At 53.2% G+C, this 21673-nt stretch overlaps 2 protein-coding genes and 1 non-coding gene across 4 annotated transcripts in view; 1 reads left to right on the plus strand and 2 right to left on the minus strand.

Annotated features, from left to right (window-relative positions):
- Window positions 1-11528, minus strand: part of ERCC1 (ERCC excision repair 1, endonuclease non-catalytic subunit) — a 49925-nt gene extending 38397 nt beyond the window's left edge. The window contains exons 1-2 of the mRNA XM_055551601.1: window positions 11240-11528; window positions 10534-10606 (exon numbers count right to left, since the gene is read on the minus strand). Coding sequence (XP_055407576.1) covers window positions 10534-10606; window positions 11240-11379 — 213 coding nt within the window. The 5' untranslated portion in view covers window positions 11380-11528. The remainder of the gene's footprint in view (window positions 1-10533; window positions 10607-11239) is intronic.
- A 198-nt stretch (window positions 11529-11726) lies between these two features.
- On the plus strand, window positions 11727-19042 carry FOSB (FosB proto-oncogene, AP-1 transcription factor subunit). Of its 2 annotated transcripts, XM_055551607.1 has the most exons (5): window positions 11727-12055; window positions 13983-14303; window positions 14552-14659; window positions 15667-15831; window positions 15972-16109. In XM_055551607.1, the coding sequence occupies exons 1-5, from the start codon at window positions 11930-11932 to the stop codon at window positions 15972-15974; spliced, it is 723 nt and encodes a 240-aa protein (XP_055407582.1). In that variant the 5' UTR covers window positions 11727-11929; the 3' UTR covers window positions 15975-16109. The 2 variants fall into 2 exon arrangements, with proteins under 2 accessions (XP_055407582.1, XP_055407581.1); XM_055551606.1 differs by having other exon boundaries at window positions 15667-19042.
- Window positions 19043-20905: 1863 nt separating this feature from the next.
- Window positions 20906-20992, minus strand: TRNASTOP-UCA (transfer RNA opal suppressor (anticodon UCA)). Its single transcript has one exon. It is a non-coding gene; the product is annotated as a tRNA-Sec (tRNA).
- Between the last annotated feature and the right edge of the window lie 681 nt (window positions 20993-21673).

Genomic DNA, 21673 nt, shown 5'->3' on the forward strand with positions numbered 1-21673 from the left:
TTAAACAAAGAGAATCACAGAGACACAGAGGGAGACTCAGAAATGGATAAAAACCCAGAGAAAGGGGAGTGGGAGGGAGGCAGAAACCCAGAAAGGAACTCAGGGGAACAGAGATAGAGAGTGACAGAAAAGCACAGAGATAGCATAACAGACAGAGAGATGAAGAGGGAAATTGAAGACATATTAAGAGACAGAGACTGAGACACAGCATTTAGGGGGATAGAGAGACCCCAACAGAGGCATATTTTGAATGAGGCAATATACATGATAGGCTTGACTTCCTAGAAGCAGCCAGTGCCACAGTTTGGCAATTGCAGGCTTAGCAAGCCAGGTCCCCTCCCTAGGCTCGACATGTAGGATGCACATAAAACACGTTTATATAACCTGCCCTCTGTGCAGAATCTAAGAGCTTTACATAATGTAGCCCCATGAGTCATGCTGCAGACATGGGGCAGTGACCTGACACACCCAATGACAGCAGACCCCTCACCCAGGACCGTTACCTGGAAGTGACTATGTGAGAAGTGAGAGCTCACAGGTTTCACTGAGGAGAAAGCAGAGGGTCAGAGAAGGCAAGGCACTTGTCTGAGGTCACACAGCCAGGGGCCAGTAGAACAAAAATTCCAATCACATCTGCCTGATTTCCTTGCCTTTGCACCCCAAGACACAAAGAAAGGTGATGACTGACAATGCCCTGTGATGTGTTATTTTACAGAGTAGAGGAAGTGATAGTTAAAACATCAGCACTAATATGACAGCCCCTGTGTATTTAGCACTCTGTGCTGCAGTAAGTACTTTACAAATACCATCTCATTCCAAATCCCAGTGAGGTAGGGAAAGAACTCAGTTATTAAAGAATATAATTTCACCTGTTATGTACGGAGCACTTACTATGTACTAAGTACTTAACAGGATTTCATACAGTCTGAGTTCTGGAGGTGGGTGATGCTATCACTCCCATTTCAGGAAGCAAAGATGCTCAGAAAAAAGAAGTTACAGGTCAAGGTCACAGAGAGGGTATTTGAACCCACGTCTCTCTATCGGTTTATCTTTGCCACCCACTCTCCCGTGGAAGTGCGTGCCTACAAGTGCGCCTATGCACGTGTGCAATCGATTTAACATCTTGCACTAACATCTTAAAAACTTTAGTTCAAATATCAACGGTCCCCAGCTTATATCCTTTTCTCTACTCCAGAGGGTGTAAGTCAGCCTCCGATTACCTAAATCTCCCCAACGCCTGGGCAGCGACCCTCCCCTCTCCCTGCAGAGCCTCAGTCCCCGCCGCGCGGTCCAGCCGGATCCAGTAAAATGGTCCTGCCTCTTTAAGAGAATGAACAGTCGGCCGGCGTTGCCTGGCAGCGCCTCGGCGGTCGCCAGGCAACGTCAACAAACGACTCAGCCGCCGTCTCCGTGCTCACCGCCCCCCCGCCCGCGCAGACGCGGTGACGCGACGGGCTGTGGAACGCCGTCGCTTAGCAACGTGAAGGCTGTTTGTCCCGGGCCTGGCCGCGCGGCCGCACAGGGTGCACCCAGGACCGGCCCGGGCGGACAGACGAGCAGTCCGGGAGCCTGGTGTGGGGGGGCGCTGCGGTGATGGAGCGGGGGAGAACCAGGCCCCCAAATTGCCGGTTTCCCTTTAGACAGCCGCCGTCTGCTTGTCACCCGCTCCTCCTGTCTGACCTAGGACCGCCTCCGCTGGGTATCTGTCCGTCTGCGCCCCCTCCTCCCCGGCATGTCTGTCTGTCCAGCATCTTCCGTGCGGTGGCTGTCTCACATTCCCCCAAATAATAACAACTAAAATAGATCCAAGCACACTTCTCTGGCCTTCTGCTTTTGCCTCAGACTCCCGGGTTCCTGGGTGGGCTGTTGAGTTTGGGGGTCCCAACCAGGGGAGGCTAGCAGGGCACACACACACACACACCCGGAGCCACAGCGCTAGAGCTCCCTCCCGCTCCTTTCCCTGCTCCCCTCGGGGTTTCTTGCCTGTCTTCCTCGAAGCTCTTTTCATCATACAGGCAGCCCAAAGTCCTTCTATCCTGTGTCCGGGAAGCTGTCCACAGCTGGGAGGTTTTAATAACTCATCCCCAACACACACCCCCAACACCCCCCAACCAGTAGCTTCATGTGACCAGGGCTGGGGCAAATCTCCAAGCAGAGAGAAAAAAACTGGATGTTTGACTGTGAATGGTTGTGACTGTAGGTGAGTGATTCTGTCCGTGACAGTGTCTATCTGGGGTTTCCGGTGTGAGAGCATGCTTATGAGGGCTTCATTCGTGTGTGTGTGAGAGCAACTGACGGACTCAGCGAGTGGTTTCCCCAGTTTGCACTTGTGTAACTGGATGTACTGGAGAAGGAAATGGCAATCCACTTCAATATTCTTGCCTGGGAAACCCCATAGACAGAGGAGCTTCCTGGGCTATACAGTTCATGGGGTTGCAAGAGTTGGACATGACTTAGCGACTACACCACCACCACCAACTGGATGTATGGGTATCTAAACCCTGCTGACTGTGTGTTGGGTGTGTGTACTTGAGTCTTTTTGTGTGATCGTATGTGAAATATGACTGTGTAAGTACCTATATACACAGTACTTACAGATACATACATTTGGATGTGTACAGTCTTGCTCTTAGCTTGCCTTTCTGTGTGTGTGCATGTGTGTAGTTCTGGACCTCTGTGTGTGGTCATCTGTGTGCAACTGTGCAGGTGGCTGCGTTTGTCCGTCAGTTCTCTCTCAGTTCTTTCAACAGAATTGATCAGTCTTTAGTCACATATATTTCTTTGTTTGCTGTCTCCCCCCTGGGGCTGTGTGCTCCATGAGGACGGGGCCTAGGGCTGTGGTGGTCACCGCTGGATCCCCAGCACTTCTCTGCACACAGTAGGTACTCAGTAATTACTGTTGAGTAAATGAATCTGTGACTCATGTGTCCACGTTGAGTGCACATCTGTGTAACTGTGTGCATGGTTCTGTGTGTGCCTTCTAGCTTTGTGGCTCTGGGTAAGCCATGTCCAGTTGCATAGCTCTAATTTTCAGCACCACCACACTGGGAAACATAGCTGGATTTCAGTCAGTATTTGTGGACTTGAACCGTATTAGCATTAAGACCTCTATGGACCTCAGTTTTCTCATCTGTAAAATGGGAATAATAATTGCCCACACTCATGGGACTGCCATGGGGAGTAAATGAGTTCCTACAGAGAACGTTTAGAAAGTGCTCAGCACAGAATAAACTTTTACAAAATACCACACTTGACTGTCAGCAGTATTGTTACTTCCTCTCTGTGTGTGCCCTGTAAGCATGTGTCCAGAACATGAGTTATAGGCTCAGGCGTTAGCTGTGTGGTTTAGCGTCAGTTCCCTTCCTATAAAATGGGCATGACAACAGGCCTCCTCCATGGGTGGCTGTGACCAGATGAAGGTGTATCTCTAAGTCTTGACCCTGGTATAAGGACCTAGGGAGCCCTTGGTGTCTGCTAGGCCGATCATGATCATCACGGTGAAGCTCAGGTTCTGGGGAAGCCAGTGGAGGGTAAGAGTTTGAGGCTGGGGAGAACAGAGGCTTAAATCATTCATTGGGACGGGGAACGAGGAAAGTCCAAGAGGGAAGGAGAGGCACCTGCTGCGGCAGGCTGGCTGAAGGTCAGACTCCTGAAAGGACTTCCTCCCAGGGACTGTTTGGGAGCCAAGGATTAAAAGGAACTGGAACTGTTTGGACAGCTGCCTGGAGGAACAGAAACTAACCTGAGTCTTACAGCCTGGTGGGATCTGGGGAGGGGGGATAACAATAGCAATAATAATATTATACAACTTGCAGGCTCTGATGGGGCACTGTGAGGAATTTCTGTCTTATTCTCAGTTCTATCCCCAGTGTCTGGAGAGCCTAACACAGGAGAGGTGCTGAGAACATATGTTTGAATGGTGCTTGAATGAATAAGTTAATGAATGAATTCCATCCCATAACAATCTGTGAGTCCTGGTCTCCAGGGGAGGTGGGGAGGTCCCGGTGGGCTGCTGGGGCTGGCCTGGGGTCTGAGCCTCTGGAATCTGCCTCCTGTCGGTCCCCTAGTCAGCTGTTCCCACAGCTCAGGGGTGTGGAGGGTGTGGAGGGGGCCGGGAAGGGAGCGTCAGGCTGCCTGCCGGCCGCCAGCCCTGGAAAGCTGCCCAGAGTGTCTGCAGGAGGGAGAGGGTAGCTCTGGGCCTGAGTCACACTCAGAGAAACCCCGGACGCATACCTGGCCGCTGACATCACAGACCAGGGCACCCCCGGCGACCCAGACAAGCGGACTGAATCACAGGCGGAATTCAGCCACCCCGGGTGCGGGCACGTGGCCCACTGTGACACCCCCCCCATGACACCCCCGCGTGGCTGTCTGGCTGTGGGGGCCAGGCAGGCCGCATTCAGGTCAGTGAGGGGGCACAGGCCTGAGTCAGGGATGGGGCAGCTCCAGCCTGAGACCACCCAGTCCAGCCACAGGCATCCTCAAGGTGCAAGAAGGGGAGGCGGGGGAGGGGGTCAGCCGGTGGGGAGGCCCCTGGGCCGTAAAGAGGAAACCCGCAGCGGGTATGACTGGGAGGCTGTGGGTTGCGGCTAGCAGTTAGATGACCTGCTAGGGGTGGGATGGGGTCTGGGTGTTTGCGCAGAGAACAATGGAATCACCCTACGTGTGCTCAGGCACGCACGCACGCACGCACGCAAGCACACACACACCCCAAAGTGGGGAGGCCCTGCCTCCCCCACCCACTACCCCAGAGCCCCACTACCCGTGTCGGAACCAGTCTTCACTTCACACAAACCTGCAGGTTGGGCAAGTTCCCTAAGGACTCCTGGCCTCGGTTTCCTGATCCACTGAATGGGGCTAATAATAATTATTGCCATTGCAGCTTACACTTACAGGGAACGTATTTTCTGCCAGGCACTGTTCTGGGCATTTTTACATACAAACTCATTTATTCCTCAAAATGCTAGGAGGGAGGTGCTGTTATTATCTGCATTTTACAGATGAGGAAACTGAGATCAGAGAAGTTGCTTGCCAGAGTCACACAGCTAGTGCCCTCCTTATAGTGTATCAGAAGACTTAAGAAAATACAGCGGATCTGTATGGAGCAACTGGCACATGGGTAGTTTTCTCAAGTGACTGCCAGCTATTGTTAATACTACTGCTATTTTCATTCAAAGTGCAGCTGGAAAGGTCTCCAAAACTGTTATCCTTACCACCTTGCTCGGTCCTTCCTTTTAGCTTCCTGCAGGCTCTCCTGCTTCCTCTCTTTGGTCTTGGATGTCTATAGTAGGGAGAGAGTGCTTTCACAGACTCCCTCCTTATCTAAATCTTTTCAGGATTTGACAGTAGTTGCCCAGACCCACCTCCACCAGGAAGTCCTCCTGACTTGCTCAGGCCTCCCTAAGCACTCCCATCCCCCCAGTGCCTAGAGTGGTTATAGCCAGTGATACACCATCACACTGTGTGGGTCTGAGTTGGGATGGGTGAGAGGTTGGCTCCCACAGTGACGGAGTTCACAGGGCCTCTGGACCAGGGCCTGATACAAGTCAGCATCTGAGAGTAGCCCCTGCTTAGCAGTGTCTGCATGCCCTCACACGTGAAACTGCGTGTGTGTGGCTGTGAGCATGCGTGGGAAAGAGGGTACACAGAAATGGGATCTGAGTGTGTGATGCTGTGTCTCTGTGTGCCTTGTTCTGTAGGTTTGTATGCAACTCTGAGCAAGACTGTGAAGCTTCCTTGTGTCCGACTGACTTGGAGGCGGGAACCGCCACACAAATGTGGGTAGCTAAGAAATTCTGCCAGTCCACAGCCCTGGGGGCCTCTCCGTGGCAGTGGGGGTGCCTAGCTCTGCCAGTTTGTGTGTGTAGAGTTGTACGCCTGTCAGTATCTGTTGTCTATACATTTCTGCAGTGTGTGTGCACGAGAGTGTGTGTTAAGCTGTGTGTGTGACTGTGTGTTTGTTTAGTTCTTTGTGTGCATGCACATTTGTGTTGTCTGCCTGTGTGTCTGTCTTTTTGTCTCCACAGTTTGGATTCTGTAAACCAAGCATCCTCCTTCCCACCCCTGACGGATGTGTCCACCTCAACCCTGGGAGGACCCAGGGTCACCAGCTCAGCTGGGAAAAGGCAGGGAGGACAGACAGGCGACTGTTTATCAACACTGAGAGCCAGGTCCCTACACCCGTGTACAGCCGTGCTGCCTGTCAGTTAGTCTATAGCATCTTCCCCCTTCAATCCATGAAATGGCAAAGGAACAGATATGTTTCTGTCCAAGGCAGTCTGTCAGAGTTGATAACTGAGTAAGTGAGTGGATGATGAAGAATCATTTAATCAACAAATATTTACTGAGCACCTGCTGAGTACCTGGCACTGTGCTGGGGATGTGGCTGTGACTTGGACAACCTCGACTCAGGTCTGAATAATAATACACCCCAATGAAGAAGAGCAGATTGTCCCCAGAGAGTGATGAACCCAGACAGGCATAGAGGGGAGGGGGGCTCTCTAACGGAAGGGTGCTAACCCAGGGAAGGCTTCCTGGAGGAGGGAACAGAGGAGCTGAGACCTGGAGGAAGAGAGTATGAGCTAGAGGGAGGAAAAGGGGGCATGCTCCAGGCAAAGGGAAGAGCACATGCAAAGATTTGAAGACCAGGGAGACAGACCACACGAAGAAGAGGAGGAGGAGGCGAGACTGGGGTGGTCGGCCCCAGCCAGGTCATGCCAGACCTTGTGGGCTGTGGTGAGTGAGGAGTTTGAATGCAGGATGCAGGGGTACTAAGGGCAAGCCAAGAGTCCCAAGTCTGGACTGCTCTGCTTCCCTGAAACTCCACAGACACCGCCTCCAGGGGGCCTCCAGGATTGCTCAATGGAGAGTGGGCCCAGCCAGCCAGTAACACTTACTACTTAACCCTGGGCCCGGAGGAGCCAGCAGTTACTAACCAGCTCGGCTATACCCTCTTGGAGGTCGCAGTCACTGCAGTAGAACCTACACCCACACATGTGCACCCTCTCCGCTCAGCATCAGAAACTCTCATAGACCTGTCTTTTGGATCCAGAGCCTTGGAATCACACAGGGGCTGCCTGGAAACACAAAAGACTATACCAGACATGCATCGTAACCAGATTCCCCAGCTGGTTTGATTTCACAGAAACAGCTGAAAAACCCTGTTCTCAGGTTTAACCTCCCTGTGCCTCAGTTTCCTTCTCTGTACAATGGGGATAATATCAGAACCTACTTATGGGGCTGATGTAGTGTGAGGATTAACTGAGAGAATTCATGTGAGCAGAGCTAAGTGTTTACTTCCCGTATCTTCCTCCTCTTTTTTTTTTTTTATAATTTCATTCATGTATTTTGGGCTGTGTTGGGTCTTCTGTGCAGGCTTTCTCTAGCTGTGGGAGTGGGGGCTACTCTTTGTTGCGGTGCTTGGCCTTCTCACTTGCGGTAGGTTCTCTTGTTGCAGAGCACAGGCTCTAGGTGCGTGGGCTCAACAGCTGTGGTTCCCCGGCTCTAGAGCACAGGCTCAACAGTTGTGGCAAAGGGCCTTAGTTGCTCCACAGCAAGTGGGATCTTCCCAGGCCAGGGATTGAACCCATGTCTCCTGCATTGGCAGGCAGATGCTTCACCACCGAGCCACCAGGAAGCCTCTCCTTGTCATTTTTACTATTAAATTTCAGAGCCGGAAAGGACTTTGAGAGCCCATGGCCATCCAACCTTCTTGCCCTATGGGTGGGGATTCTGAGGAACACAGTAGCAAGGGTTTTGCCAAAGGAAGAACGAAAGAATGAGGGCTCCCTTTGGCAGAACTGGGCCTCCCAGGCTGTTTACAGGATGCTCTGAGCAAACGCAGCTGTCACTGCTTCCCCACCCCCAACAGGAACAGGAGGCTCAGGGTCCCCGTGCTCCCCATCACCTGCGGAGCCCAGACTCTTGGGAGCCCGAGCAGGGGTCCTGCCCTCTCCCCTACACTCAAGTCCTCCTCCTCCTGGAAGCTCCCTGGAATTGAGCCTCATGGAGGAAGACTTGCCTTGCCCCCGCCATGCTGCAAGGGCAAGGTATGCATGTCTGCGTGTATGCTCGAGTGAGACTTCGTGAATGCGAGGGTGTGTATGTGTATATGTGTGTGTGTGTGGTATGTCTTCAAGGCCAATTTTTCCCTTAGGTGCAGAGGGCATGGTACTAGGACCTATGATAACTTTAGGGGCCCATATAAGTGCTTAATTGCCTTTCTTTGCTTGGCCAAAAAGTTCATTCGGGGTTTTCCGTAACATCTTCTGGAAAAACCCAAACAAATTTTTTGGCCAACCCAATAAAATCCAAGAAGAACTGAACTTCTAGGTCAAGTGAAATGTTTTAATATTCAGTATTTGTCTTTATACCAATGCAGTCATGAAAAAATACTTTTAAAGATGTCTTTATGGAGAAAGAGGCCCACAAAGGCAAAAGTACTCAGGACTCATGAAAACTGCAATGTGATCTGGCGTGTCTGGTGGCTTTGTTTTATTTTTTATCATTATTTCTTTTTAAAATGAATTAATTTCTTTTTTTTGGTAGCACAGCATGTGGGATCTTAGTTCCCTGACCAGGGACTGAACCCACGTACCTTGCCTTGAAAGTACAGGGTCTTAACCACTGGACTGCCAGGCAAGTCCTAGGGTGGCTTTGTTTTAAAAACAAAACAAGCCCTTCCATTGTGCCAGGCATGTTCCAAGATATTCACTTCACATAATCCTCTCACCAGCGTCATAAGCTGGGCACTATTTCTCCTCTTTTCCAAGGACAGAAAACAGGCTCCAGACTTCACCAGCTCAAGTTCATCCAACTACTAAGTGGTGGGGTCAGAATGTAAGCCCAAGGCGCCTAGTTTCTGGGTCTGCCTGTGGGCAAGGGGGCAGGGGGAGGAGGGTCGTAAATGCCCAGTGCCTGCGTGAGCGTCACCATCTGCCTGTGAATATGTCAATGTACATAACTCATTTAATAATAATTAAAAGCAGGGGCCACATTCTTATCCTAGCTCTGCCACTAATTTGCTGTGTGACTCTAGACAAGTGACTTCACCTCTCTGGGCCTCTATTTCCTCGCCTGTAAAATGATAGTTCCTACCTCATAGGAGTGTTGTGAGAATCAAATAAATTAATACAAGTGCTCAGAAGAATTAACACACAATTGTCATTGTGTGTAAAGAGCAACCACAAGTATCTATAGTAAGGATGTGCCTGTCATATGTGTTGGTAACCACGTGAAGGTGTGTTTCTATGTGTGGGGTGTGTGTGTGTGTGTGAAACCTGAATGCCCAACTATGCCCCTTTGAGGATATGCCAGCAGCTGTGTGGTCATATGGGCCACCTCGGTTGGGGTATGAAGGTCTCTGGGCAGCGAGGGTAGGCATTTATGTGTCTCTTTTATTCCGTGGGAGAGGAGATGAGGGGCTTGGACAGAACAGGAATGAGGGGTCACTCCCTGTCTGATGCTGGAGCCGAGTCACCGCCTGCTGGTGGTTGCTGTGTCATCTTCTAGTCCCCTCCCTACTCCCAGACTGGTGGCAGACAGAGGGGGCGTGGGGGAACGAGGTGTTTGAGGCTGGGCTTTTTTCTCAACCTCCCTGTATTGAGCCCATGTCCCTTCAGCCTTCCCCATCTCCCTCCCTCCTCCCCACTTTGGGGACAGGGAATCAAAAGTCTTCTGGGAATGAGGAAAGACCTAACCCCTCCAACTTGGCTTCATACCTAATGTGTGACCAGGAGCCAGCCCTCCCTCTCTCTGGGCCTGTGGGATTCAACAGTTTTAAGGTGCTTCTTCCTCTGTGCCCTGGCTGAGCCAGGCTCCAACCTGGGAGGGAAATGCCAGGAACTCAGGTTTATGAAGCACCTGGTGAGATCCTTACCAATGGGTGCTCAAGAGTTAGAGGCTGCGGGGTCTGAAATACCCTAATTAGACTCTTGAACCACATTTCCTAACTGGATAGCCAGGTAAGCAGCTTGCTCCCACCCACGCCACGCCCCCGCCGTGGCCCCCCAGCCCGACCTGGAACCTGGGTTATAATAGTGTATGCTGTGAGCAGATAGGGACAGGTTTGCAAGGCGTATCACTCCCCACCAATGGAAGCTGTTATTTAAATAATCCCAACACCCAGGTTCTTCAGGGAGTTTCACTGAAACAGGCAGCTCTCGGAAGTCAGGAAGAGAACGAGAATTCTGGGTTTGAATTTCTTGAGATGAGATCTTGGGCAAGTCGCGATCTATCCTTCTCTTTTATAAAATGAAGATTTTCCTCCCTTAAACTTCTGAAGCTGTACAAGGATTGAAAACCTTGTATTGAAAGGCTTAGTACAAGAGCCGGTATCTGGTAAATGCTAAATACGTGGCATCTATTATTATTATATCATTATTATTACTATCATTTATTTCCCACCCCACCCCGCACCGCCGTCACACATATTTCTGACTACGGATAGGATTATAAAGCAGAAAGGGGAGCACCAGCAGCAGCAGGGGCACTTCACCCCAAGTTTCATTCCCCTTCCCCCGCAAACCCGCGTACCTCCCAAACGCCGCACCTCTGGGGGCAGCAGGGTCCAAGATACACACTCTTTGTCCATCCGGGAAAAGTGAAGCTGAAGTTCAGAGAGGAAAAAAATATATATATATATATTTTCAAGATTGCACAACTAGTCAGGGCAGAAGCTTGTACGAGCCTAGGGACTCCACCCTCACCTCCTCTTTCACCGGGAGCATCAGAGTCCTACCCACCCGTCTCGGGACTCAGTTTCCCCGCCTATGTGACTACAACCACAGAGCCAGAGTCTCCTTTAGGAGATTGACCTTCCTCTCGAGAGAGGGCGCTGCACCATCAGGGGAAATGGGAGGGGGGGGCAGAGTGATATGGACCCCCCAGTTGGGGTCTCCCCAGCCTGGATCCTTTGCCGGGTCAGTCTAATAACCTATTAATACCAGCCCTCCCCCGTCCCCCGGGCGGCGCTGGACTGCGCAGGCGCGGGCGGGTTCCGCAGGCGCGCCGGGTGAGCGCGCGAGCTAGCGAGCGAGCGAGGGATTCCCTCTGACGTAATTGCTAGGATACCAAACAAACACAGCCGCGCCGGCCGAGCTCCTTATATGGCTAATTGCGTCACAGGAACTCCGGGGAGACCGGCCGGGATCCCCTCCCGCCGAGTGCTCCAGAATGCAGCCCCCAAGACCCCCAAGGCCACGAAGGTGATGCAGATGATCAGATCGAGGCTAAGACAGACCTCTTGCCGGACGGTGCGGGGCTGGGTTCACAAGGGCCGGAGATATCGAGAAGTTTGCCGAGTGAGGGACGGGTGACGTCAACAAGGGGGCCGGGCCCCAGGCATATAAATACAGGCTGGCGGCTCCGAGCTTCATTCATAAGACTGAGATCTACGGTCAAGGCTGGGACACGCGGAGCTGGAACTTGATTGTTGTGGTTCTTCTTCTTGGGGGCTGTGAAATTCGGTTTATTTTCTTCCGGAAAGTTTTTAGAAGGATTCTTCTAGATAATTCTACATTTTAATTCGGAGGATCGACTTTTTTTTTCGTCTTCTTTACTACTCCCTCCTCCCCCGTGGGACCCGCCGGACGCGTGGAGGTGATCGCACCCGAAGCAGATTCTGTACAGCAGGACAGAGCTTTCCGCCTCTGGGGGAGCGATCCCCCCTCGCCCCCGGGTCCTACGGAGCCTAGACTATCAGGAGGCACAGCGGCATCTTGTGGGGGCCTGGGCACCGCAAAGGAATTACACGGAAACTTTGCCATTGTTGGAGCGGGACGCTGCCCCCACCCTGAGTTTCCCCGAACAGCGCACTTTGGGGACGCGCTCGGCTGACCCCGGACTCGCACCTTTCTTCCCCCACCCGGCCATAGCCTTGGCTTCCCGGCGACCTCAGCGTGGTCACAGGGGCCACCCTGTGCCCAGGGAAATGTTTCAAGCTTTCCCCGGAGACTACGACTCCGGCTCCCGGTGCAGCTCCTCACCCTCCGCCGAGTCTCAGTATCTGTCCTCGGTGGACTCCTTCGGCAGTCCACCCACCGCCGCCGCCTCCCAGGTAAGTTCTAGAGGGCTGGGGTACTGCTTTGTGATTTATAAATTTTTAAAATTCAAGGGTGGAGCGAGCAATCCCCTCACCCCAAATACAACACGTCCAAATCTAGGATCTGACAGGGAGAAGGTTCACGGCGCACTTTGCAAACTGCAGAGTCCGGACGTGCTTGCAATTGGTTGTGTGCGTGGAGCGCAGGGAGGGAACACAGAGGGGTGAGCTTTGCGGGTGGGGATAGCGCGCCGTTCAGTGCAACGTGTGTGAGGTAGCAGGGCTGAGAACTTTTAGCCGGTTCGGGGACTGCCCCCCACTCAAGTCACCAACCTGAAGCCAGAGAGGTTAGGCAGGTGAGGGAAATCCCGGAGAAGCTTCCAGTAGCCGCCTCTCTTTTTCCTCCTCCATCCTAGCGCCTACTCCGGCGCCGGGTCACCCTGGACCCAGCGGGCAGGCGGGCCTCGAACCCTCGGTGGCGCTGCCTCCGCCTCCTGCGCGGAGACGTAACGGGGGACCCGTGCGTAACGGCTGACGCGCTGGAATCCTCCGTCTGACGCGGGGCACGCACGGCGCGTGGCGCCCCCTTCGTCCGCCCCGCCCCTGACGTCCCGGGAGCGTTCTATTTTGGAACGCCGGGCCACGTTGCTAAGGGAGGGGGCAGCTCAGCGTCCCGATTGGCCGCCGCGGCACGAGCTGTGGCCAATCAACTTTCGCTTCCTATTTGTAGGGCGCAGTTTCCTTCCCACAGTTCGTCCCCGGAACCTGTGGTTCTCCGGCGCTAGGGTCTCTTTCACGGGCCTCTAGAGGCACAGCGAGGGGATTCCTGTCGCCACAGGAGCGATCTTCTGCGACCCAATGAGTCCGCAAGGACCTGACAGGGATCCTGTCCCTCCGCTCTCAGGGTCAGAGCGTGTCTGTGTGCCAAGGTTCCTTTGGGAGACGTAGTGACCGTCACCCACCTCTCCAGGCACACACAGACACATTCTCACTCCCTGTGCTCCGGACGCCGGGTGCCTCCTGTGTGTCAGAAAATAGGACTAAAGCCGCTAGCCCTGGGGGATCCAGCCAGGTGGTCTCCAGGAGCCCCGCCCCCTCTGATTTTCCGGGGCGCTGATTGGCCAGTGAGCCAGCCCATCCCTCACCACGCCCCCTGCGAGAGTAGTTGAGCCTTCCGAGCAGTTCTAGGATTACATTTGGGGGTGGGGGGGTGGGGGGGACATGAGCGCTGCTTGGGCTTGGGGTCTCAGGACCTACCCCACCCCGCCTCCGCGACAGTCTGAGGGAGCCTGGCTGCTCACTTGCTGTCCTTGTCTGCCCACCGTAACCTGTCGCTTGTCAGTCTCACTCTGGGGAGAGACAATTACTTGAAACGTTGTTCTAAACTCCTAGGCCCGTCCCCCAACACTCTTTTAACTGGGACCCCCCGCCCCTGCACGGGGGTCTCATGGACCCTCTAGTCCCTTATCCCTGCGCTCAGAGGGGTGTGTATATGTGTGTGAGTGTAGAGGAAGGCTTAGCCTAAGGCCTCTCCCTCTCCCTCCCCTTGCCTCTGGGGTGGGGGTGGGGTGTTGTGGCTGTGTGTGTGGCTGTGACTCCATCCCGGGGCTTCTGTCACCCGGCTGTGTCCAGCCTCCTCCCCACCCCCCACACCTAAGAGTCACCAACCCGGGGTGTGATTCACCACCCGCTGGAACCGTGCAACCTTTCCCCGAGGAAGAAGGAGGAGGTAGAAGCCAGTTGCACAGAAATCCTCATTAACCACTGCGTCACGGTGTAGTGGAAGGGTGGGTGTTGTGGCTTTTTGCCTGTGACACACACATCCACACCCGCTGGCCCTGTGCTCACTCACCGGGTCGGTGTGTGTATGTGTGTTGGGTGTGTGTGTGTCGGTGTCTCTGTTTGTGTGTCTACGCCTGTGTGTGTATGTGTCACCCCGTAGGAGTGCGCCGGTCTTGGGGAAATGCCCGGTTCCTTCGTGCCCACGGTCACCGCGATCACAACCAGCCAGGACCTCCAGTGGCTTGTGCAACCCACCCTCATCTCTTCCATGGCCCAGTCCCAGGGGCAGCCACTGGCCTCCCAGCCCCCGGCCGTCGACCCCTATGACATGCCAGGAACCAGTTACTCCACACCGGGCATGAGTGGCTACAGCAGTGGCGGAGCAAGTGGCAGTGGTGGCCCTTCCACCAGCGGAACCACTAGTGGACCTGGGCCTTCCCGCCCAGCTCGAGCCCGGCCTAGGAGACCCCGAGAGGAGACGGTGAGTAAGGGGCATCAGAGTTTGCTCTGGGGGCTGGGGGGGAGGAAAAGAGAGAGGCAGGAACTTTCCCACTCTTGGGGTGAGGGACCACCTGCAGCCTCAATGCTGCAGAAACCCTGTCCTCCTCCCCACAGTGAGGACTTGGTCCTTTTCTGACTCCTGGGGGTTCTTGACGAAGAGGAGGTTCAGGATGGAGGGGGAGGTACACCGTGTCCCCAGATCTCACCATCTCTATTTCTCCTACTCAGCTCACCCCAGAGGAGGAGGAGAAGAGAAGGGTTCGCCGAGAACGAAACAAACTGGCAGCAGCGAAGTGTAGGAACCGGCGAAGGGAGCTGACGGACCGACTCCAGGCGGTGAGGGTGGTCCCTGGGGTGGGGTGGGCTGAGGGAAGGCTGAAGGGGGGCTCTCTCCCTATCTTCTGCTGGCCACCACCACCTATGCCTCTGTCCTGAACTGAGAGCAAGAAGTTCCACATGTGGAACTGGATATAGATGGGGTCAGCCAGCTCACACACACCGACCCTCACATACTCCTGGCCAGTCCCTGTCCTGGTTGAAGACCCCCTCACACCCCTGACCACTTGCCTGGCCTTCACTTTATCCTGAGGGGGACCTATGAGCGACCTTTTATAGAGGGATGCTTCAGTCATACCCCTTTTTTGGTCTTGGGCAAGTGATAACCCTTTTTGCCTCAGTTTTCCATCTCTTCAACTCCTCATTGAATCTCCCAGGTTCCTTCTAGCTTTAACATTTTGGAGAGTCTGAGAAACGAAATCCTTTAATCCTATGTCAATTCCCTCACCCTCTGCCCCCGCCACCTGTAGTTCGATCTTGGGCTGGAGGCCTGTGCCAAGGTGCCCCTCTATTTTCATGCCCTACCTCAATCTGAGAGTTTTCTACTTTATGCTTGTAGGGTGACCTGCTCACCTAGGAGGAAATTAGGGAAATTGTCTACTTCCCTGAGCTACCTGGTCTCTTCCCTGGGAGGCAGAGGGGAAAGGGTAATGAGGAGAATAGGGGGCATGAAAAACAAGTAAGGATGGTTGGTTCATTCAACAACCCTCCAAGTGCCTCTTGCAACCAGAGACTTCCCGTGTGTACCTGGCCCTTTCCCAAACAGCCACTGGACAGATGGGGAGACTGAGGGTCCTAGAAGGCAAGACCCCTCCCCCAAGTCCCCTGGCACACCAGGCCTCCACCTCAGGGGGTCTTTCAATTGGGAGCCGCCTTCCAGCCATGGGCCTTAGCCGTCAGAGTAGGAGAACTGGTTTCAGCCATGACCCACCTTCTCCAGTCGCTCACGGCCTTTTCCTCCTTCCTTGCTCTCCTCCGTGCTCCACCGTGGCCATTGGGGACCTCAGGAGACAGATCAGCTAGAGGAAGAAAAGGCGGAGCTGGAGTCGGAGATCGCCGAGCTCCAAAAGGAGAAGGAACGTCTGGAGTTTGTGCTGGTGGCCCACAAACCGGGCTGCAAGATCCCCTACGAAGAGGGGCCCGGGGGGCCCGGGCCGGGCCCGCTGGCGGAGGTGAGAGATTTGCCGGGGTCAGCATCCACTAAGGAAGATGGTTTCAGCTGGCTGCTGCCGCCCCCGCCACCACCGCCCTTGCCCTTCCAGACCAGCCAAGACGCACCCCCCAACCTGACAGCTTCTCTCTTTACACACAGTGAAGTTCAAGTCCTCGGCGACCCCTTCCCCGTTGTTAACCCTTCGTACACTTCCTCGTTTGTCCTCACCTGCCCGGAGGTCTCCGCGTTCGCCGGCGCCCAACGCACCAGCGGCAGTGACCAGCCTTCCGACCCCCTGAACTCGCCCTCCCTTCTTGCTCTGTGAACTTTAGACAAAACAAACAAACACACAGGGGAGAGAGATTTGGACGAGGAGGAACTGGAGGAGAGAGGGGAAGAGACAAAGCGGGCGTGTGGTTTCCCTGCCTCTCCTGTTTGACCCTCTGCTGCCGCTGCCATCGGACAGGAGGACTTCCTTGTGTTTTGTGCCGCCTCTTGTTTCTGCCGGCCCGGCGAGGCCAGAGAGCTGGTGACTTTGGGGGCACGGGGTGGGGAGGGGATGGACACCCCCCCAGGCTGCCCAGTGCTGCCTGTGGGCCGTTTCACTTGGACCCAACCTCTGGGGATGGGGGGTGGGGGCGGGAGGGATGCCCACCTTTGGGCTGGAGGGAGCGGGGTGTTGGCAGTGGGCTGTGGGGTGGGCTGGAGTTCTCTCCAGAGAGGCCCAACAAGGAAATGCCACCAAACCCCCAAAGTGTTTCTCCTACGCCCACCCTTCCAGGGGTGACTAGGCTGGTTCTCCCTGCCGCCCCCCACGACCTCAGCTTATTTATCCAACATTTCCACGTGCTTCGATCCTCCTCCGAATTGAGCCCCCCTTTAAAGGGAAGTTGATGCCCCCACCTTTGTTAATCTTCCTTCCACCCAGACCTAGTCTGAAATGTGAACCTCCCTCCCTGACCGTCCAGCTGCTCCATCCCGGCAAAACTGGCTCCGATTTTTAATTTCCCGCCTCCTAAGCCTCCCCCTACTTTCAGCCCCCAGCCCTCCTTTCTGATTATAGTATTATTCTCCCCCTGCCTGCCACCCACCTCCCACAGCCTCCCCTCCAGGCCTTCCTTGTTGGGCCTCTCTGATTCAGGCAGCAGGGGGCGTTGTGATGCCTGTCCTGCTGGAGTGTTTTATACTGTGAAACGAGTTGGCCGGATTGTGGGGGGAGCCGGGTGGGACAGAACCCCTCCGGAGGGATTGTGCCCCCCACTCCCCAAAGCCTTTCCGTGGTCTCCCCTCCCCTCATCTGCCTCCTTTCTCCCCTCAAAATGAGTTAGACTCGAGGGGGTGACAGAATCGAGAGGGGAGGACAGTTATCCATCCACGTGGCCTCTCTCCTCAGGACCCCCGTCTCTGCACCCCAGACCAAGCCCTGGCCTTTTTCTTTAAGGCCTGTCACCCTATTCCAGCCTAGGACGCCAACTTCTCCCTTGCCTTGGCCTCCCACAACCTTTCTAGAAAGAGAGCAACGGGAGATTGCCAGGGGGGCCCGACATTTTCCCGGAGAAGATTTAAAGGCTGAGGCTTTGACCCCCACCACCCCCTAATATTTTTGGACTGGCAAACTCCAAGGGGCTGGGTTCCCCAAGATCCTAGCTTCCCCTCGCCCAGCCCCAGCCCCAATTCTCGGTTTAGGTTCCCTAACCCTGCCTTTCCCTGTGTTTCCCCTCATGAGGATTGTATCATGAGGCCAATTGATATTTTTTAATATCGGGTGGGTCCTGCCGCCCTCTGTGCTGCATGGAGAACATTCCACTGCCCCGTCCTGCGGCTCCCGCCCTGAACCCAGACGCCCCCCCCCCCGAACCCAGACGCCCCCCCCCCACTTCCGTGGCTATTTATCCCTTTCTTGATTTCCGAAAGGCACTTATATCTATTATGTATAAATAAATATATTATATATGAGTGTGTGTGTGCGCGTGTGAGTGTGTGAGCGCTTCTGCATCCTTGGCCTAGGTCACGTTGGCCCTCAAAGCCATGCCGTTGAATTGGAAACACTGCTTCTGGAAACTTCCAGGCTGCCTGTCTCCGGCTGCCTCTGTCTCTAGCTGTCTCTTTTCTGGCTGTCTCTGGTTGTTTTCTGGCCATCTCTGGCTCTCTCTTTCCTGAGTCTCTCCCGCCTCTGTCTGTTCTCTGCCAGTTTTTACCTGACTCTTTCCACGTGACTGTCCCTGATTCTCCAGCCGTCTTCTGACTCTGGGTTTGTTGGGGACCTGATATTTTTTGTGTGTGAGTAAGCCTGAGGGATTATAGATTTTTGCAATCTGTATCTTTGAGAATTCTGGGTGCGAGTGTGAGGCTGTGAGCAGGGCCTGCCCCTGTAGACCACAATGTATTGAACCCCCAAACCCCTCACCCCATGCTGTATTTGTGATTCTTTTTGTATTTTGCACCTGACCCCCCGGGGGCTGGGGCTGGCTGGCACTGGGCCGCTACCCTCCTCCTCGTGGTTCTGCACTGTCGCCAATAAAAAACTCTTAAAAATGTATCCACCAAGCTTCAGGGTCTCTTTGCTCCTGACACCCATCATCTGCCTTCCTTTCAGCATGAGGGAGTGAGGTTAGATTGCTACAGGACCATACACACACACATATATGCTGGAACTCTTACTAGTGAATCAGTCAACAGCAGGATGGAGGGAGGCTAGATAGTCAGGAGGACTTCCCACACACACAGGCTGTACCTCCTCCTTGAAGAAGTAATGAGGCAGAATATTAGCCATGAGGTGTCTGATACTTAAATACTGAAGGCTCAGGGAGGTTTCCAGGTGAGGGAAGAATTTATACTTGACCATGTAATGCTCTGGGGTTGGCCTGAGCAAAAGTGAGAGGTAGAAAAAAAAAAAAACTTGAACGGTTGAAGACCACTCAGGTACATTGGGAGTCCTCAGGGTTACATGAATCATAAAACTTGGATCACTTTACAGTGAAGATGAGTTTCCTTTTGCTTTTTCACATGATCACATCTTCTGAGTGAGGAACATATTGGGGACAACCCAAGACTGACTAAACCAAAGATATTGCCACTTTGTCCACAGATACACTGAGCCATCCCTGTTGCAAGATCCAAGCCCACTCTCATTCGCATAGCAGCAAGCTCTTTGAGAATTGAAGTACTGGTCCAGAGGTTAGGTGTCTTAGTAAATGACTAAGCAGGGGGATTTGTCATGATGGAATCCCTTAATTTATTAATTAGCTCAAAAATGTACTTATTAATTTCGAACTATTACTTAGTTCAAACAAAGTCGGACGCGACTGAGCAGACGCACACAATATTATGTGCCCAGGGTTGGGGACACTGCAGAGACTGAGACAGCCTCACGCTCCCCCTCCCAGCGTTCACAGTCAAGTCGGGGACACAGACCTGTTCCCAATCAGGGATGATGTAAATTGGGCAGAGTTGGGGGAGTCCATGGGACTTGGGGGGCCCCGTGGGGGCACCTAACCTGGTCTGGGAGTCAGGAAAGACTTCTGGGAAGAGAGGATCCCTAAACTGAGTCTTAGAGGATAAACAGAGGGCATAGAAGGAAATAGAAAAAACTGAGTCAAATGAAATAGTGCAAAGAGTTGAGGGGGGAGGGCTTGGTACATTGAGAAAACTAGAGGTTCCCGGGGGCTAAAACAAAAGGTGTGAAGAGAGAGGTTGAGCAGGGACCAGATTCTGCAAGCTAAAATTCCAGATTAAGTTTAGATCTTCTCTGAGAGTATTGGGGAGCTCTGGCAGGTTTTGGCCATAAGAAATTCAAGGACAGTTTTGTGCTTTAGGGAGACTCCTCTAGCTGCCAGGCTGAGGGTAATTGGGAAAGAGGCGGGGATGAGGCAGAGGACCAGAGAGGAGGCTAGGATGCGAACACTGAGGTGTGAGGGCGTGCCTGGAGCAGCACCAGGGCTGTGGGCTGGAGAGGAGGGGAAGGTTTCAAAAGACTTCAAGGAGGCAAAACAGGCAGGGTTTGGTGAATAGCTGGCTTAGGAAAGACAGCAGGGGGCAGTGGTAAATAGTACGGGCCAAGGGTGTGAGAGCCCTGGGGTTGGAGGCCTCCCAAAGGTGATCCTGAATAAAAGGCTTCATCTTTCTGAACTTCAGTTTTCTCAGCTGCAGAATGGGCTGAAGGGTATCAGTGAGCTTATACATGCCAGCGCTGAGCACAGAGTAAAGGTGCAATTATTACCATCCTCATTCCTGTTATTACAGCCATCCTGTTTCCCTTTCTGGAATATTCTCCCCTTCTGCTGACTAATTCAATCCCATCCTTCAAGTATATGTTCAAACGTTACCCTGACACCCTACCTAAACTCAGGTATCCTTATAAGATGTCCTTATAGGTTTCACTTTCCTGCATTGGAGAAGGAAATGGCAACCCACTCCAGTGTTCTTGCCTGGAGAATCCCAGGGACGGGGGAGCCTGGTGGGCTGCCGTCTATGGGGTCGCACAGAGTCGAACACGACTGAAGCGACTTAGCAACAGCAGCAGCAGCAGCAGCATAGGTTCTGTACCTGCCTTCCCAGTAGTGAACACTTTGATAGTTGTTAATTCAATGGGGAATTAATTAATGTTTAAAGTTTGTCTCCTCCACTGGCCACGAGGTCAGGGTCAGGGTTTTGTAGTCATCAGCGTGTCCCCAAGACCGCTCAGTGCAGGGCTGGGCGTGGAGCAGTCACCCAGCAGATACTTGTTGAATATGTGAATGAATAAATGATCAAAGGAATAAATATTCGACTGTTTTATAAGTGCATGCGTGATTAAATACATGAGTGGGTAAATGACTGAACAAGTGAGTAAGCAAGTGAAGGGGAGGAATCTAGAATCACTTTCTAACTGTAAATTTCCTAGAACTGAGAGTATACACCAGTTTTTCTTCATTTTTTGGAGTTCTTTGGTTTTCCCCGGGGCGGGCAGGGATGGGGTGTGTGAATGTATTCACAGGGGAAAACTTCAGCGACGAAAAACAAAGACTGCAGCGACATCTCCAGACTCGGGTCCGAGGTCCTCTGGGCCAACTCGCATTCTAATGTCCAGTTTGGAAGAAAAAGAGAAACCACCTCGCCCGAAAGGTGGAATTGAACCACTCTGTCGCTAGACAGCTACAGGTTTGAAGCCTGCACCCCAGACCACTGAGGATCATCCGGGCAACGTAAACGCTCACCCGTACAGCTATATAAAAACCAGAAATTTATACTTTTTTACAGTTATGGTGATATAGTTTGTGAGAGTGTGAAACTGTCGATTTCAACATCTATAAACTCTACCAATATTATTACGACAGACATCCTCCCAAAATGCTGCGTTTGCCTCCTATGAATTGAATCACGTCTCTTTGGAAACTGTCTCATTTGCATAGCGCCGCGCATTCTGGGAAACGGTGGTACAGGACGTGGCCCCCTCGTGTCTAGCTGTTAAAGAGACTGAAGCCCCTTTTATCCAAGAGAGAAGTCCATTTATTTTTTTTAAACAAAAAAGATTCATAATTCGGGATTCAGAAGCTTCTTTCCTGAAAAATCTGAATTCGAGTGTGTCCGTTCCCGTTAAGAGTCTGATTTAGCCCAGCCGCGGAGACTCCGCGCTGGCGGCTGTAGGGCTGGTGCGACACCTGCTGTTCTTTTGTGGAACTTCAGCGATCTAAACCTTGGAAAAGTTTAATGAGCGCCTCTCGGTTCAGTTCGGTCGCTCAGTCCTCTCCGACCCCATGGACTGCAGCATGCCAGGCTTCCCTGTCCATCACCAGTTCCTGGAGCTTGCTCAAACTCATGTCCATCGAGTCGGTGATGCCATCCAACCATCTCATCCTCTGTCGTCCCCTTTCCTCCCGTTT

The sequence above is a fragment of the Bubalus kerabau genome, chromosome 17 (genome assembly GCF_029407905.1).
Source record: "Bubalus kerabau isolate K-KA32 ecotype Philippines breed swamp buffalo chromosome 17, PCC_UOA_SB_1v2, whole genome shotgun sequence".
Lineage (NCBI taxonomy): Eukaryota > Metazoa > Chordata > Mammalia > Artiodactyla > Bovidae > Bubalus > Bubalus kerabau.

Coding starts and splice junctions, on each gene's coding strand:
- FOSB (XM_055551606.1), top strand. CDS start 11,930: ATGTTTCAAGCTTTCCCCGGAGACTACGACTCCGGCTCCCGGTGCAGC. Junction 12,056..13,982: donor CCACCGCCGCCGCCTCCCAG/GTAAGTTCTAGA, acceptor GTCACCCCGTAG/GAGTGCGCCGGTCTTGGGGA. Junction 14,660..15,666: donor TGACGGACCGACTCCAGGCG/GTGAGGGTGGTC, acceptor TGGGGACCTCAG/GAGACAGATCAGCTAGAGGA.